We start from the raw sequence: 14161 nt of genomic DNA, 5'->3' as shown, positions 1-14161 counted from the left end.
CAATGCAAATTTAATTTTGATCAGTTCCTGTGACTCCTTCAAATTATTTTTAACCCAGAAACACCACTTCCTAAGGTGTAAAAATGTGAGGAATAAAGGCAAGTTCAGTGTTGAGAAAGAGTAAAGATTAAGAGGATGTAAAGATTCCGTGTCATACAGATAAGCCCCCTCCAAAATCCAAAAAGGCTTTCTAGGCAGGTCTCAAGGAAGTTATGATTCAACTAGAAAACTGAAATTACCTGGGCATACCCCTCTGGCTAAAGTGATATACTAGAATTGAAAATAAGATTAACCATTAAGTTTTGGAAACTCGGATTACTTGAAATATATAAAGTAAGCTCATTCCAGGAGGTTTTTTCCCCTGGCAGAAACAATTACATCAAACCTAAGATATCCTAATGTCTATTTGTAGGGCTTCTCCTAGAAGGCATTTATGTCTACTATTATAAGATGAGAAATTTACAATTAACTATATACTTCTACTCGTATTAATACTTAACATTGGTCTTAAAAATTGGTTTTGATAAGACTAGTGTGACAAAGTGAAAAAGCAGGATTCACTAATAGAATGAAAAAGCAAGATTCCAGATTTTATTTTTTTAAAAGATTGAAAAAAACACACCCAGAATAAAATTTCCATGATCAATAAATTTTCAGGAAATGGAGCAAGTTGTTTTGGGACACATTCGAAACTGGTTAACTTGAACTTGGAAATGGGGTTTTGAGGATGCCACTATGGGGAACAAGTCACTGAACTAATTTTAAACAAAACCCCACAACCCCTCCGCAACTGTTCAAGTGGCAGACAAAATAAATTACCATAAATTATATGCCAAGGCAACTTAAAAAACAAAACAAAACATGAGGCTGAGGATTTCCTTAGCTCCTCCAGGAAGTGTGTAACACTGCTTCTGGCCTGCGGGCTGCGGCAGATGGGGACCTGTCAAACGTCAGGATAGTTGCAGTAATATACCGCAGAGCTGGCATCCGACACCACCGAGGAAATGGCCCCGTGGCTGTCTGGGAGATTCACACTGGAGTCATGTCCCTGGTAGGGGAGGCCCATGTCGGGCTTGCACACAAAGTGCAGGTACTGTTCGAATTCCGTGCGGTCCACCTCCCCGAGGAGCTCCGTGTGCTGGCTGGGGTCCGCGCCGTCGCGGCAGGGCAGTGCCTCGGGAGGGGGTGATGGCTGGCCGGGACCCGGGGGGTGTGGGTGGTGCTGGTGCTGGTGCTGGTGCTGCGGCTGCATCTGGAAGCCGCGCCCGCCGCCCGCCCCCGGCGAGCCCATCGCGCCGTAGTACATGTGCAAGGCGCTGGGGGGCGCCAGGAGGCCCGACATCGCGGAGCCCGTGGGCTCCGGGCCGAGCCGGGGGTGCATGGGGCCGGTGGGCGGCTCCGGGGGGCCCGCGTAGTCCGAGACCTGCGCGTAGCTGTAGGTGCCGGCCGCCGGGCAGTCCCCGGGCAGAGGGGCAAAGAAGGCCGGGTCGGGCTCCACGCCGTCCAGCGGGGACGTGTCGGGCGTGGGCAGCGGGTAGCCGTCGAGCTGCGGCGCGCCCAGGCCCTGACAGTCGCGGTAGTGGCCGCCCATGTGCGGGGGCAGCAGCGGCGGGCCCGCGGGGAAGCCCTGCTCGGGGAAGGGCAGGCCCAGGCCGTCCATGGCCACGCGGCCGCCCTCGGGGCCCAGCGCAGCCGCCGGCGGCTCGCCGAGGCCGTGCAGGAAGCCGCCCTCCACCCGCTTCAGCCGCTTCACCTGCTTGCGCCGCCGCGGCCGGTACTTGTAGTTGGGGTGGTCCTGCATGTGCTGCACGCGCAGCCGCTCGGCCTCCTCCACGAAGGGCCGCTTCTCCGCCAGCGTCAGCGCCTTCCACGACTTGCCTGCAGGGGTGGGGGGTGGAGAGGGGCGCGGGACTTACCGGCTGCGCTCCCGCCCCAGGCCCGACCCGTCAGACCCCGAATTTTGCAACAGGAACGGGGTCAAGTTGAAGAGTGGAGGTCTGGAGGTCACGCCTCAGCACTTGGAAAGACAGGTCCTCTGAGAGTACCCCTCCCTGACTTTAGTCTCTGGGAAGCGGCTTCCCTGCTCACTTATCCCCGGTCGTTCGAAAAGCTGAAAAGGACATGTAGCTAGGGAAGGGACGGGGGACGGGCACGACCGACGCAGCTCAGGCCAGAGGAGCGTGGAAGCCGCCTTCCTAGAGCCCCGGACCCACGGCCCCGGCCAGCGGGGACCTAGGCGCTGCTGGCCAAGGCAGAGGCCGGCGTGGACAGTCGGAGAGCGGGAAGCGGGAAGGGAACCGAGAGCCTTAAGGAAGCAACTGGCCGCGGCACACCCCGGTCTCGGGAGGAGGCCCGCAAAAGACACCCGTACAGGTTCAAGGAAGAGGCTCAGCGATCCGCACTGGCGCGCGCGGCGCCCAGGGTCCCGGGCGCGGACTCACCCAGCATCTTGCTCAGCTCGGCGTTGTGCAGGTCGGGGTTCTGCTGCGCCAGCCGCTTGCGCTCGTCCTTAGCCCACACCATGAAGGCGTTCATCGGCCGCCGGATGCGAGACTCGCCCTTGGCTCGGCCCGCGGCCCCGGCCGGCGCTCCGCTGCTCGCCGACGCCTCGCCCTTCACCTTCATGTCCCCGAGGGGGCTCAGCGACTCGGCCCAGGGGCAGGGGCCCAGCCCGGCCATCACGGCGGGCAGCGCGCTCCGGGTCTGGCTCTGGTCGTCACTGGCGTATCCCGCATCCGGGCTGCTCATGGCTCTCCGGCCCTGCCCCGCAACCCTCCGCCGGACACGCCGCCTCCCTCGACCGGGGTGACGGCGTGGGGAGCGAGGCAGGGAGATGCCCCGAGGGCTGCGCGGGCCTCCCGGCCAGAACTCGCCGCCTGCTCCCCGGAGTGTCCCAGCCACCGGCGTAACCGAGTACCTGGGTTGGCCCAGAGACACTGCAGACGCCCCCGAGCGCGGGGCCTTTTCTACACAGACGTGGCCAATGGAGCGGCAGGGGCGGGCCAGGACGGAGTCGTTAGGCCCCCTCCCAGCCCGTGGTCCGCGCCCCAAGTCCCAGCTCAACCCCACGCCCCTTTCCCCTCCCCCGGCCCCGCGCCCGGGACTACACCTGCCCTCCGGAAAACTGGCTGGAGCTGCCGGGCTCTGGCGCCCAGTCCTCTCCACCCGCCAAGGGAGACTCCCGAAAACCGTCTGGGGGTGCTGATTATGCCATGGGAGAGAGGTGCTTGCCCAAGGTAGTTCAGATTGACTCTTTAAACTCATCTTTATTGTATGAGCCAAGTTTGTTTCAGTGGTGAGCGACTTAGCTTATTTCCAGGGAACTTCTCAGGTGTCTTCAAATGTGCTTTCTCAGATGCGGAAGTCACTGTCGATAATAAATTTGAAAATACAATCTCTCCCCAAGCACTCACCTTGCTTGTATTATATTCAAAATGGTTATGTCCAAGGTATATTATAATTTTGTAAAACAAGATTAAATATGGAATGACGTTCTGTATGCAATATTCCATCACTTTGAAGTATTTAAAGCATGGTACACCAACCCTTGAACACTTGTACATGAAATGTATGTAAGATAAACATAACAAAACTGTTTCTCATATGTGTTCAATAAAAAGAGGCAAGACAATTTTTATTTCTAAAATGTAAATACAACAGCAATATTTGTCTATATGCCCAAGTCTGTTAGTGGGAGGAGAGCAATCCTTTTGAGCAGCAAAATAACTGTTGCTTTTGGCATCAGTTTAAAGTGGTTATCCTGGCAGATAATTAGGAGATTTCTATACATTTGTGTAGATGAGAATGAAAATCTAAATGACTATTAAACTTTTGTTTAGATCTGAAAAAAAAAATCTTTTCAGTGGGATTTTTAAACAAGCCCTTATACAGCTCTTATAAATGACACAGTATGCCACTCATTCTTCCTAGAGCCCTCCAAACATTAGCAAACTAGTTAATCAGGTAGACATTGTATCTTCCAGAAGAGGAAACTGAGGCACAGAGAGGTTAAAAGACTTGCCCTAGAGCACAGATTTGGCAGGATGGAATTCACACTCAGCAGTCTACCCTCAGACTTGGGGCTCTTAATCATTAAGACAGGCTGATGTGTTTGTGTATTTGTTAGTGTATTTATGGAGTTTTCAAAGGCAACTAACACAGCCATTCCTGCATAATTAGAGATAACTTTGCCAAAGAAATCAATACATCAATCTCCAGAACAGATTTTCTTTGTTCACTACAAAGAGGTGATGAAAAAGTAGAGCTTGCATCCGGGATCTGAGATGAAAAATGCTACCACTTTTTGTGTGATATTACCAGAACAAAGTCATCTATCAAGTCTGGCTTATTAGTGGCATCCATAAAAACACACAGCTTTTCCAAACTCCTGGCCTTCAGTTTCTCTGTCATTGCTCTTTCTCCAAAGAACTCTTACACAATTGTTTTAAGCCAACTCTTCTCTAACTCTGCGGCCGCCCTCCCTTACCTTAGTAGCCAGTGTCTGTACTGGGGACAAGGTAAGAAGGTGGTTCTAGTTCCCAGGTCTTTTGAGGTTCCCACAAGAAGAAAAACTTTAAATCTGCTTAAACAAATCACATAGAGTCTGTTATTTTTAATCTGTAATTTTGAAGCAGTTGATCGTAAACAAATTTAACTGATGTACTTTTCCTTTAAAGGTTTATTTTTTTCTGAAAAAATGGGCTTGAAAATAAAGCAAAAATGCATTGCAAAGGATTATATAAGTAAGGAAACTAGGAGTAGACAGGGCAGCTTTGCTTTTTGCTATTTGTGATCTTTTCTAACTTTTCTAGATAGTAATAAATATCTTTTCAAAGATCTCAAAGCAGAATTTTCTACTAATGGAAAATCTTTTATGAACTAATAAGTTTTCTTAAACATTGAAAACTAGACAAAAACAATGCCTGTTCCACAATCTATTTTACCTGTCTAGATTAATCTATTTGACTAATTCCTTAAAAAATAATAAGAGTACAGGAAATACAATCCAAATGTGGGTATAAAACGATGTACTTGCACGGATTTACCCTTGTACACTCTTCATCCTCATGTTCTTCCTCGCCCAACCCGTTACAGGGAGAGCTGCGCTTGGGAGCCAAGAAGGTCGAGAAACTGATGGGGAAGAAAACCGAGGGGTTCCCCATTTTTATGTGGCCTTGTTCCGGGAGACTAGCTACTGATCTTTGGCAGGTAAGCTTGCTGAGAAATCAGGTGAGAGTACACATCCTTCGGATGCTGCAGGAGCTTCGGTTTGGGCGCCCCTCCCCCTACTTCATGTAACACCCTCCCTGGGAGTCATAAGGTAGCAGTTTACTTAACAAATTTACCAGGAAGGAATTGTGGTGCCTTTCGGAGACTAGTCCCTTTTACATAGTTACCTAGATCTAATTTCTTGTGAGCATTCTCTTGTCTCATATTTTGGGGGGGAGTGTTGAGGGTGGCGGCGCCGCCGACCCGCCCGCGGTGGGTCTGGACTCTCCTAGTTCAGTCTCTTTACTAAACGCGGTGTTGGAAGCCCAGCTCGAGACATTATCCGAGCCAGCCACAAATGCCACATGTAAAGCAGCAAACATCCGGAGCAGCTTCCTGCAAGCCGTGCTTTTCTCAACACGAGAGATTTACGCGGGTGGGGGGTCGGGGGGGAGACAAGTTTCACGACCAAGAGCCATGCACGTTCGCTCGTGTAGACGCCGGTGCCTTCGGATTGCACAGCCCGGCTGTCTGGCCTCCCAGCTACCGTTTGCGCTCACTTCCCGGGTCCCTGGGCCGCCCCAGGCTCGGAACGCTGAGCAAGGAATTGACCAGAGTAGCAAGAAGCGGAGCCCCTCACCACCTGGGGCCTCTGGTCGGCGGGCGCACAGGCTAACCCGGGTAGGTGGCGAACTGTGGTCAGACCCGCAGGAGTCAGAACCACGCTTATCCGCGGGGCCCTGCGGGGCCGGGCGCAGGCTGGGTGGCTTCCGGCAGGCTTTTGTGTTTTCGATGCTGGGAAGGCGGGAGCCGGACGAAGGACGCTCACGTCTGTCGGGAAGGACAGTGGGCACCCAGGCAGATCCGGGTTGGCTCGGGAGAGCAAGGCTGTGGGGGCGGGGGGCGGGGTAGCGCGCGCCGCAAACCCTGGGAAAACTCCCGGCGGCCGCCGTTGAATAGACAATGGTATCCCTGGAACAGAGAACAACAATAAGGCCTTTGCATTTATAAACTGTGCGCGGGCGGCTGCCTCGGAGAGCCGCGCGCGAGGCGGCGTGCGGCGGCGGAGCGCGCCGAGGCTCCGCACCTCCCAGGTAGGGCTGCGCAGCGACGCCGCCGATTCGCACCTCGCGCCCCGGCGCCGTCTGGGCGGCGGCGCCGCGCCCCTGGATGCCTTTCGCGTCCCCTCCCTGGCCCCGGGCCAGTCCCCCGTGGGCCCGGGATGCAGGTCGAAGGTCGCGGGCGGAGGGTAAAGGTGGGGAGGGAGGCATGGCCCGCAAGATAGCGGGTCTGAACCCCGTAGATGCGGCAGCGCGCACCGGACCCGGGCCTGGCCCTGCGCTGGGCTGCGCCGGCCTCTCCCGCGTGGGGCTGGTGGCGGCGACCGGGAGCCGGGCCCTTGGGAACGCTTGTTCCCGACGAGGATGGGAGCGAGTGTACATTCTGCTTCGACGACCTCTCCCACTCCTTCCGTCCGCATCCCTCCCCAGCCCGCGGTCCCTCCACGCGGCTGCCCAACCCCTCCCTGGCAGCGGCGACTCCTCGACCATATCCCGGTTCCCGCTTGGCCCCGCCTGGGGTTGCACGGGCGAAGCAGGAAATGCGCTGTTCCCAGCCCACTTCCCTGCCCAGAAACTCATCCGCGGGGCTGTTTCTCAGCTCCCCTCCACCGCCAGCCGCGGTCCCGGGTTGAGGTGTGTGGGCTACTTCTCTTTATCGCCTGGCTTATGGAACGTCAGGCTCCGGGGGGAGGTAGCGTTGGGAGGGCTCCTAACCCAGGACAAGTGACACACACACGCACACTCTTGCTCATCTCTTGTGTCTGCCTGGAAACCTGAAAGGGAGTTTCAATAGCGGCATGGCTTCTATGCATCCACTGCTGCTGCTGACCTCCTGCCACCGTCCCCACCCACACCCCAGAGGAGGCCAGGGCCTTCCCCAGAGAGAGTTGTATCCTCAGCTGACCAGACAGTCTTATCAGCAGCCTGCCCACTGTGAGCAGAACACTTCCACTCCCGCCGGAGGGCGCAGACACGCTCCCTGCCCCGGAGGAATGTACAGTGCAGTATCATTAGTCTTCCTCCCTGATTTATTAACTTCCAGCTGGGTGTTCTAGGCCTGTTCTCCTGTAATAATTTGTTCCTGGCATGTAAAGGTGATGCTGACATCAGTAGGTCAAGCGCTTTGAGATATTTTCTTCTAGGAGAGGTAATAGGCTGCCTTTCTACCCTGGAAACTCTGGCTTGCCAAGTTTCCCTAGTAAGCAGGGCTGGTTCGTGCCAGATGGTTGGTTAAGGCAAGGTGTGCATTCTGTTATCATGGAAGTGATCAAAGTTAAATAGGTCATAGGACAGGCCACTCCTGCTGTTGTTGCTCACTACCTGCTCTTCTGTGCAACTTTGGCCACAACCATCAGATTTTGAAAGGGGACCGGAGTTGGCTTCCAAAGCTTTTAAACAGAACAGATTAGGGACCCTTGCTGGATTCCTTTGCAGTCCGTATTTGGTTGACCTCTGTGACCTAAATTTTCTTCCCTATCCATTTCTTGGACCTTGCTAACAACTTTGGCAATACCTTTTAATAGCAACAAAGGGGTTTTGGTTCGTTTCATTGTTGTATCCTTAGAGCACACACAATCCATCCATCTGTACTAAATCTCAATGTACTATCACAGCTGCCTTGGCTCGAATCATGTGGTCATCTCCCTTCAAGGCGAGGCTCTAAGAATGATCTCTGTAGACCTCAGCAAATACCCAGTTCTCATCTCAGTCACATCTGTGTAGGCTTGTAGTCATCTGACCTCAGGTCTGTAATCGTTCTCTCTCCCTCATTCACCAGGAGTTCAGTCTTCAGACAGTAAGCATCTGAAATTCCACCTTTTCTGAGGATTAAGCCAAATTCTGTTTCTTTTCTGAAACCATTCTACTTGGAAGTGCAGGCCAAGAATGCACATGGATAATTTTGAATACAAGTATAATGCAAAAGCAATTGTCTATCTTTGGGGAATTTTTCAAAACCTATCTTTTGTATTAACTGCCTCATAATCCTAGAGTACAGCTTATAAAGGAGTGTCACTAACTCCTCTGACCCTCTGACAGCCCTGTTGGTAGCAGGCAGGGTGGCCTTTGTTGCTAGCTGCACTTTTCAGAGGAGGAGATTGAGACTGAGAAAGAATAGATGCCTTGCTCAAGATGACATAGCAAGGGGGGTTGGACCACCTATCTGCCCTTCCTGTTAACAGTAGTGGGTCTTGTTTTAAATTTCTTTCCGTGCCATGTCTACAGCCAGTGAGGGACTTAATGGAATTTGGAGGGACTAAATAAAGACAGCAAATAGGTAAAGATGGATTAAGGACCCTTGGCACAGAAACTTGCAGTATTATTCCTAACTGGGTCATGATAATTTTTAAGTATCAGAGATGCAGTGGTATAAAAAGAAAGTATTTTCATTGAGAAGGTCTGTAGCTAAATGTTGTTATTAGATCGCAGAATTTAAGCCCTAGATGACATCTCATTTGTTTTGACTGTTACTAGAATGACAAACAAATTCTAATTTCAGCCTAAAAAAATAAGAACAGTTCAAAGTTAAATGGGGATAAAGTTCAAATGTAAGGAAGTTGAGGTCTTGGAAGTTCTGCCCTTCTGTGCCACACTCATTTAGACTGAAAGAGACTTAGTTAATTATACTGAATTGTGGTCTCATCCATCACCTGTTTAAGGTATAAGCTGTTGGCCTCCTCTAGACTCACTCACTACCAAACCAATCTTAAAGACATAAAAACACACTGCAGGTAAATTAAATGCTCTTCATTCTTACTGTTTGAGAGAGAAATGGATGGCAAATATTATCAATTCTATTTTACAAAGTGGAAAAATAAGGCACAGAGCAGTTGGGTAATTTGCTTAATATTTCCAAATCAGCCTGAGAGACAAGAGAGTAATCTATTCATTTAATCAACACATAATTATCCAGCATCTATAAATCTGAGGGTTAGTACCGCATGGCACATTGGTTATGAGCACACATTTGGGAATTGAACTGCTTGGGACTGAATTCTAGTTCTACAGCTTAACAGTTGTGTCTCCTTGGACATGTTATTTTAACTGCTTTATAGCTCATCTGTAAAATGTAAGGTCATGATTATAATGACCTCAGAAAGTTTTATGAGGATGATATGAGTTAATTGTTCATAAACTGCTTAGAATAGGGCCAGGCACATAGTGCTACACAGATATTTAATAAATAACATTAAATTTAAGTTTATACATGTTAGCATCTGAAAAAATGTTGGAAGAAGAAATAAAATAAAGCAACTATAGTATGGAGGGTACATGCATTATAACAAACAAATAAATATACTTTTATAATGTATTAATATTTATGGTAGCTAGTAATAACTAATATTGTAACACATTAATCAAAATTGGTATGGTAGCAAAGCTTTTAGAGAGGTCTCTAAACTATTATAGAGAGGTCTATAAACTATTGTGCATTTTCTAATTATGTTTGAATGTGAACATTTTTACTTTGGTGTTAAAAAGATTCTCTGTTTTGTGAATGTCAACCTTCTAAAACTCTATTACAACTCAAAAGGAAAAATACCATAGAATGGCAAAACATTCAATATTCTATTAGAAAATCTTTGAAATAAAAAGAGATACCTTGTAAATTATCACTTAGCTGGGTAGGCCTAGATTCTTCTTCTAAAGACATAGAGGCAAAGTTCAATTTCAGTAACTGTGCTTAATACACATGTATTTCGAAGGGAGAATAACCACAAATGTACTAACTTGTCCTAGATCTTTCTGTGTTATATAGTGAAAAAATTCTAGTCTTTGTTGTTCAATAACTTTCTCCTAGATAAACCACAAATCACTTAAACTGCCTTATCCTTGATTTTCTAAAAAACAAAAAAGTAGGCGGGGGGAATATCTGATCTCTTCCCAACTTTTTCAGATAAAGAAAGTGAACAAATAATCACAAAGACTTTTGCAAAGTAAAATCACTGAGTAAAACTGTGCTAGTGAGGGTACAAGTATGTGTGTCTGGGGATGTCTGGGGATGTCTGGGGATATGTGGATTTAGAGAAAATTCTTTGTACAGAAAAAAATAACAAGTTGGGATAAATGGAAGTCAGGGATTGTGAACAAGACTGTACTGCTTTGGGTCATAATGGAGTGCTCTCGTATGTTAGAGCAAAAGCTTTTTAAACATTATTTTAAATTAATTATTACACAGAGGGTCTCACCTTTGATCCAGAGGAAAGCAGGTTCTATTTTATATGGAATAAGACTGGATTTACTGGATTACCATTATGTTAGTAAAGCTAATGCGGTATTTCAGGAGGTACTTCAAAAGTAGAGTTTGGAGACAAAATAGCTCTTTCTTTCATGTGACATTCCATGTTACATTTGCCGATTATGTAACATTTGCCTGGCATTTATGGAATACCAGAGCTGAAAAGGACTACATAACCCACCTTCTGCTTTCCACGTTCTAGAATTCCTAGTGAGAGTGTTGAAACATGGAAATGTCGTCCATATGAAATATTCCATGTTACACTAAAAATGAAAGTGTTTGTTACTTATACAGTTATATAAATACACAGATATTATTTTTAAATCATTTATTTTGAAATAATTTCAAACTTGCGTAGTTGTAAGAATAGTACAAAGGACTGTAACACCTTCACTGAGACTCTCCAGTATGTGAGCATTTTATCTTTTGCTCCATGTCTGTCTAAATAAACAGACATCTCCCCACATTTGTTCCATCTCACTCTCCCTTTCTAAATATATGTAAATGTATAAAACAATATAAAGGTAGAATACATTAGTGTATAATACATACATTAACACATACCAATAGATTATAGATACTACATAAATATGTAATATGGATATATTATTATATATTAAATCATACATGTAAAGGTATGTCATTAGTCTTTCTCTGAACCAATTGAGGACAAGCTGTAACATGATGCCTCTTTACTAACTATGCATACTCCAGTGTGTATTCCTCTAAAATGAGGACCCTCTCCAATAACCATCAAAAAGCCATTCAAATCAGGAAGTTGATATGACTATTATACATCACTGCCAACTAAGCCACATATTCAATTCAAATTTTGCAAACTGCTTTGACAATGTCCCCTTTTCTCCTCCTTGTCCAACATCCCATCCAGGGTCATGTTACATTTATTAAAAGTCATCAAGTCTCTTGAATCTTTTCCTATCTCTCTTATAACCTTTATAGTTTTAAAGAGTGCAGGCCGTTTGTTCGGAGGTCGTCCCACAGCCAGGTCCATCTGATGTGGGCTCATGCGTTCTTTGCAGGAAAACTACAGCAGTAGTGGTGTGCTCCCATCAGGGCATGACAAAGGAGGCCCGGTGATGTTAAGCTTGGTCACCTGGTCAAGTTGGTGTCTGCTCATTTTCTCTTCTTTTAAATCACCATTTTTCCTTTTGTAATTGAGAAATATCTTTTGTAGTGGGGACTCCACTGTTATACGAATATCCTGCTCCTCATCAAAGCTCCACCCACCTTCCTCAGTGTCCACTCAGCAGGTGACAGGTGGTGGCCTACTGTTCCCATCATGCCTTCTATCTTGACATATTCCTTCTGCTGTGAGGACATTCTTCCTTCTTTTATTTAGTTGTTTATTTGTATCAGTATGGACTCGTGGATTCCTGATTTATTTAATGGCTTGTCTTCCTTTACTGATACTATTTGTCTGGGTGCTCCAGTTCCTGCAAATTTGGCCAGTGGGGTGCTTTTTGAGCTGGCTCCTGTATCCTTTCAATATGCCCTATCATCCTTTGGCCATTTCGGTAGTTTCTGGCATAACACAATATTCCCAACTCATTTTCTGTTTTCCCTGCTTCAGGCCTGGATCCAGTCATCTCTCCAAGGAGGCAGGAACATTTTTTAGTGGAGGATGGCACTTAGAAATAGAAGTCTGGGCCTCTTTCCGTGCTTAGCGCAGCCATGGCCCACGGTCCCAAGAAGCATCTGAAGCGTGTAGCAGCTCCAAAGCATTGGATGCTGGATAAGCTGACCGGTGTATTTGCTCCTCGTCCATCCACCGGTCCCCACAAGCTGAGAGAGTGTCTCCCACTCATCATTTTCCTAAGAAACAGGCTTAAGTATGCCCTGACAGGAGATGAAGTGAAGAAGACCTGCATGCAGCGCTTCATTAAAATCGATGGCAAGGTCCGAACTGATATAACCTACCCTGCTGGATTTATGGATGTCATCAGCATTGACAAGACTGGAGAGAATTTCCGTCTGATTTATGACACCAAGGGTCGCTTTGCTGTTCATCGTATCACACCTGAGGAGGCCAAGTACAAGTTGTGCAAAGTGAGAAAAATCTTTGTGGGCACAAAAGGAATCCCTCATCTGGTGACTCATGATGCTCGTACCATCCGCTATCCTGATCCACTCATCAAAGTGAATGACACCATTCAGATTGATTTGGAGACTGGCAAGATTACTGATTTCATCAAGTTTGACACTGGTAACCTGTGTATGGTGACTGGAGGCGCTAACTTGGGAAGAATTGGTGTGATCACCAACAGAGAAAGACATCCTGGGTCTTTTGATGTGGTTCACGTGAAAGATGCCAATGGCAACAGCTTTGCCACTCGCCTCTCCAACATTTTCGTTTTTGGCAAAGGCAACAAACCATGGATTTCTCTTCCGCGAGGAAAAGGTATCCACCTCACCATCGCTGACGAGAGGGGTAAGAGACTGGCAGCCAAACAGAGCAGTGGGTGAAATGGTCTCCATGTAACATAATAACATGTTAAAAAGTTATTTGTACTTAATTAAAGATATTACAGTGTGAAAAAAAAAAGAAATAGAAGTCTGGGCTCTCATCAGTACTGGGGTATCACTGCTTCTAGGCACCCTCAACACACAGAGCTAGGAAATAAATGTATGTACACATATGTGCTTATGTGTGCATTTCCATATACACATGTATCTATAAATTTCTATATATACTGCTTTGTGTGTGTATGTACCTTGTGTTAATTGAGGATACCTCCAATTCTATAGGGTTCTCTCTAGTCTGCTACCTTGCCATGTTTGAAAATCTCTTTTCCGACAGTGAGGAATCCGGCTTCTATTTCTCTCAATTTGTGCGCGTATGTGTCATTGTAGTTGATCTGCAGCCCCTCCACCTGCCTACTCCCGCCCCCGTTCCTGGGCTTCCAGGCACGCCAGCACCCCTGCCCCAGCACTCTGCTTCCTTCAAAGCCAGGGAAAGAATGACTTTAAAATAATTTGGATTTATTTTAAAATTCTGTAAAGTATCAAATGTGACCATAAACTATAATATCAAAATTGTCTTCTTCACTGTCATTACCTGCCAGTGTATTCCTCAGGAATAAGTTAAAAACAAAATCACAAGGCATTATTTGAGTCTTGGATAGAGTCACTCATAGTTTTGAAACTATAAGATTGTACCCATCTAATAGTACAATTTTTGGTATTTAAGAACCAAGAAATATTCTTTGGGCTTTCAGTCATGGCTAAAGCAAAACTAGAGATTGTCTTGACCTTGTAGGATTCTTTAAAAAAAAAAACAAAACCTTAAGAAAGAAAGAGGGATACGCATTAAATAATATTTTCCAGAAGTGTTGATAGAATTTGTGGCAGCTTTGAGGAAAAACTTTATAAATGTATTGCCTCTCCCCACTGCCAGCCACACCCATACACATTACTCTTCGTGATCTAAGATGAAGGAAATAATGCATAACAAGCCAGATTTCATGCCTTGCCCCAAGTGCAGGGGTTGGCCAATCTAATTTATACTGCTCCTATGCATGATTGAATTCCCATGAGTCATTTCCATCTTCAACGTGAGAGAGAAAGTTCGGTGGAACTACATTAAAATGAAGACCAACCACTGTGTCTCCCAAGCAGGCTCAGTGGCTCCGATCTC

At 47.2% G+C, this 14161-nt stretch overlaps 2 protein-coding genes across 2 annotated transcripts; one reads left to right on the top strand and one right to left on the bottom strand.

The window, feature by feature from the left end:
- Positions 1-566: 566 nt before the first annotated feature.
- SOX17 (SRY-box transcription factor 17) lies at positions 567-2934 on the bottom strand. Its single transcript, XM_012789270.2, has 2 exons — positions 2442-2934; positions 567-1878 (listed from the first exon to the last, which is right to left on the bottom strand). Exons 1-2 carry the CDS (start codon positions 2746-2748, stop codon positions 944-946), a joined length of 1242 nt encoding a protein of 413 aa, XP_012644724.2. The 5' UTR covers positions 2749-2934; the 3' UTR covers positions 567-943.
- A 9163-nt stretch (positions 2935-12097) lies between these two features.
- On the top strand, positions 12098-13430 carry LOC105884901 (small ribosomal subunit protein eS4, X isoform-like). The gene has a single exon (XM_012789280.3). The coding sequence runs from the start codon at positions 12199-12201 to the stop codon at positions 12988-12990; it is 792 nt and encodes a 263-aa protein (XP_012644734.2). The 5' UTR covers positions 12098-12198; the 3' UTR covers positions 12991-13430.
- The last annotated feature ends 731 nt before the right edge of the window (positions 13431-14161 follow it).

The sequence above is a fragment of the Microcebus murinus genome, chromosome 7, assembly GCF_040939455.1.
Source record: "Microcebus murinus isolate Inina chromosome 7, M.murinus_Inina_mat1.0, whole genome shotgun sequence".
Classification (NCBI taxonomy): domain Eukaryota; kingdom Metazoa; phylum Chordata; class Mammalia; order Primates; family Cheirogaleidae; genus Microcebus; species Microcebus murinus.
This window is presented reverse-complemented; position numbering and strand designations above follow the sequence as displayed.

Coding starts and splice junctions, on each gene's coding strand:
- LOC105884901 (XM_012789280.3), top strand. CDS start 12,199: ATGGCCCACGGTCCCAAGAAGCATCTGAAGCGTGTAGCAGCTCCAAAG.
- SOX17 (XM_012789270.2), bottom strand. CDS start 2,748: ATGAGCAGCCCGGATGCGGGATACGCCAGTGACGACCAGAGCCAGACC. Junction 1,879..2,441: donor CGAGCTGAGCAAGATGCTGG/GTGAGTCCGCGC, acceptor CCACCCCTGCAG/GCAAGTCGTGGAAGGCGCTG.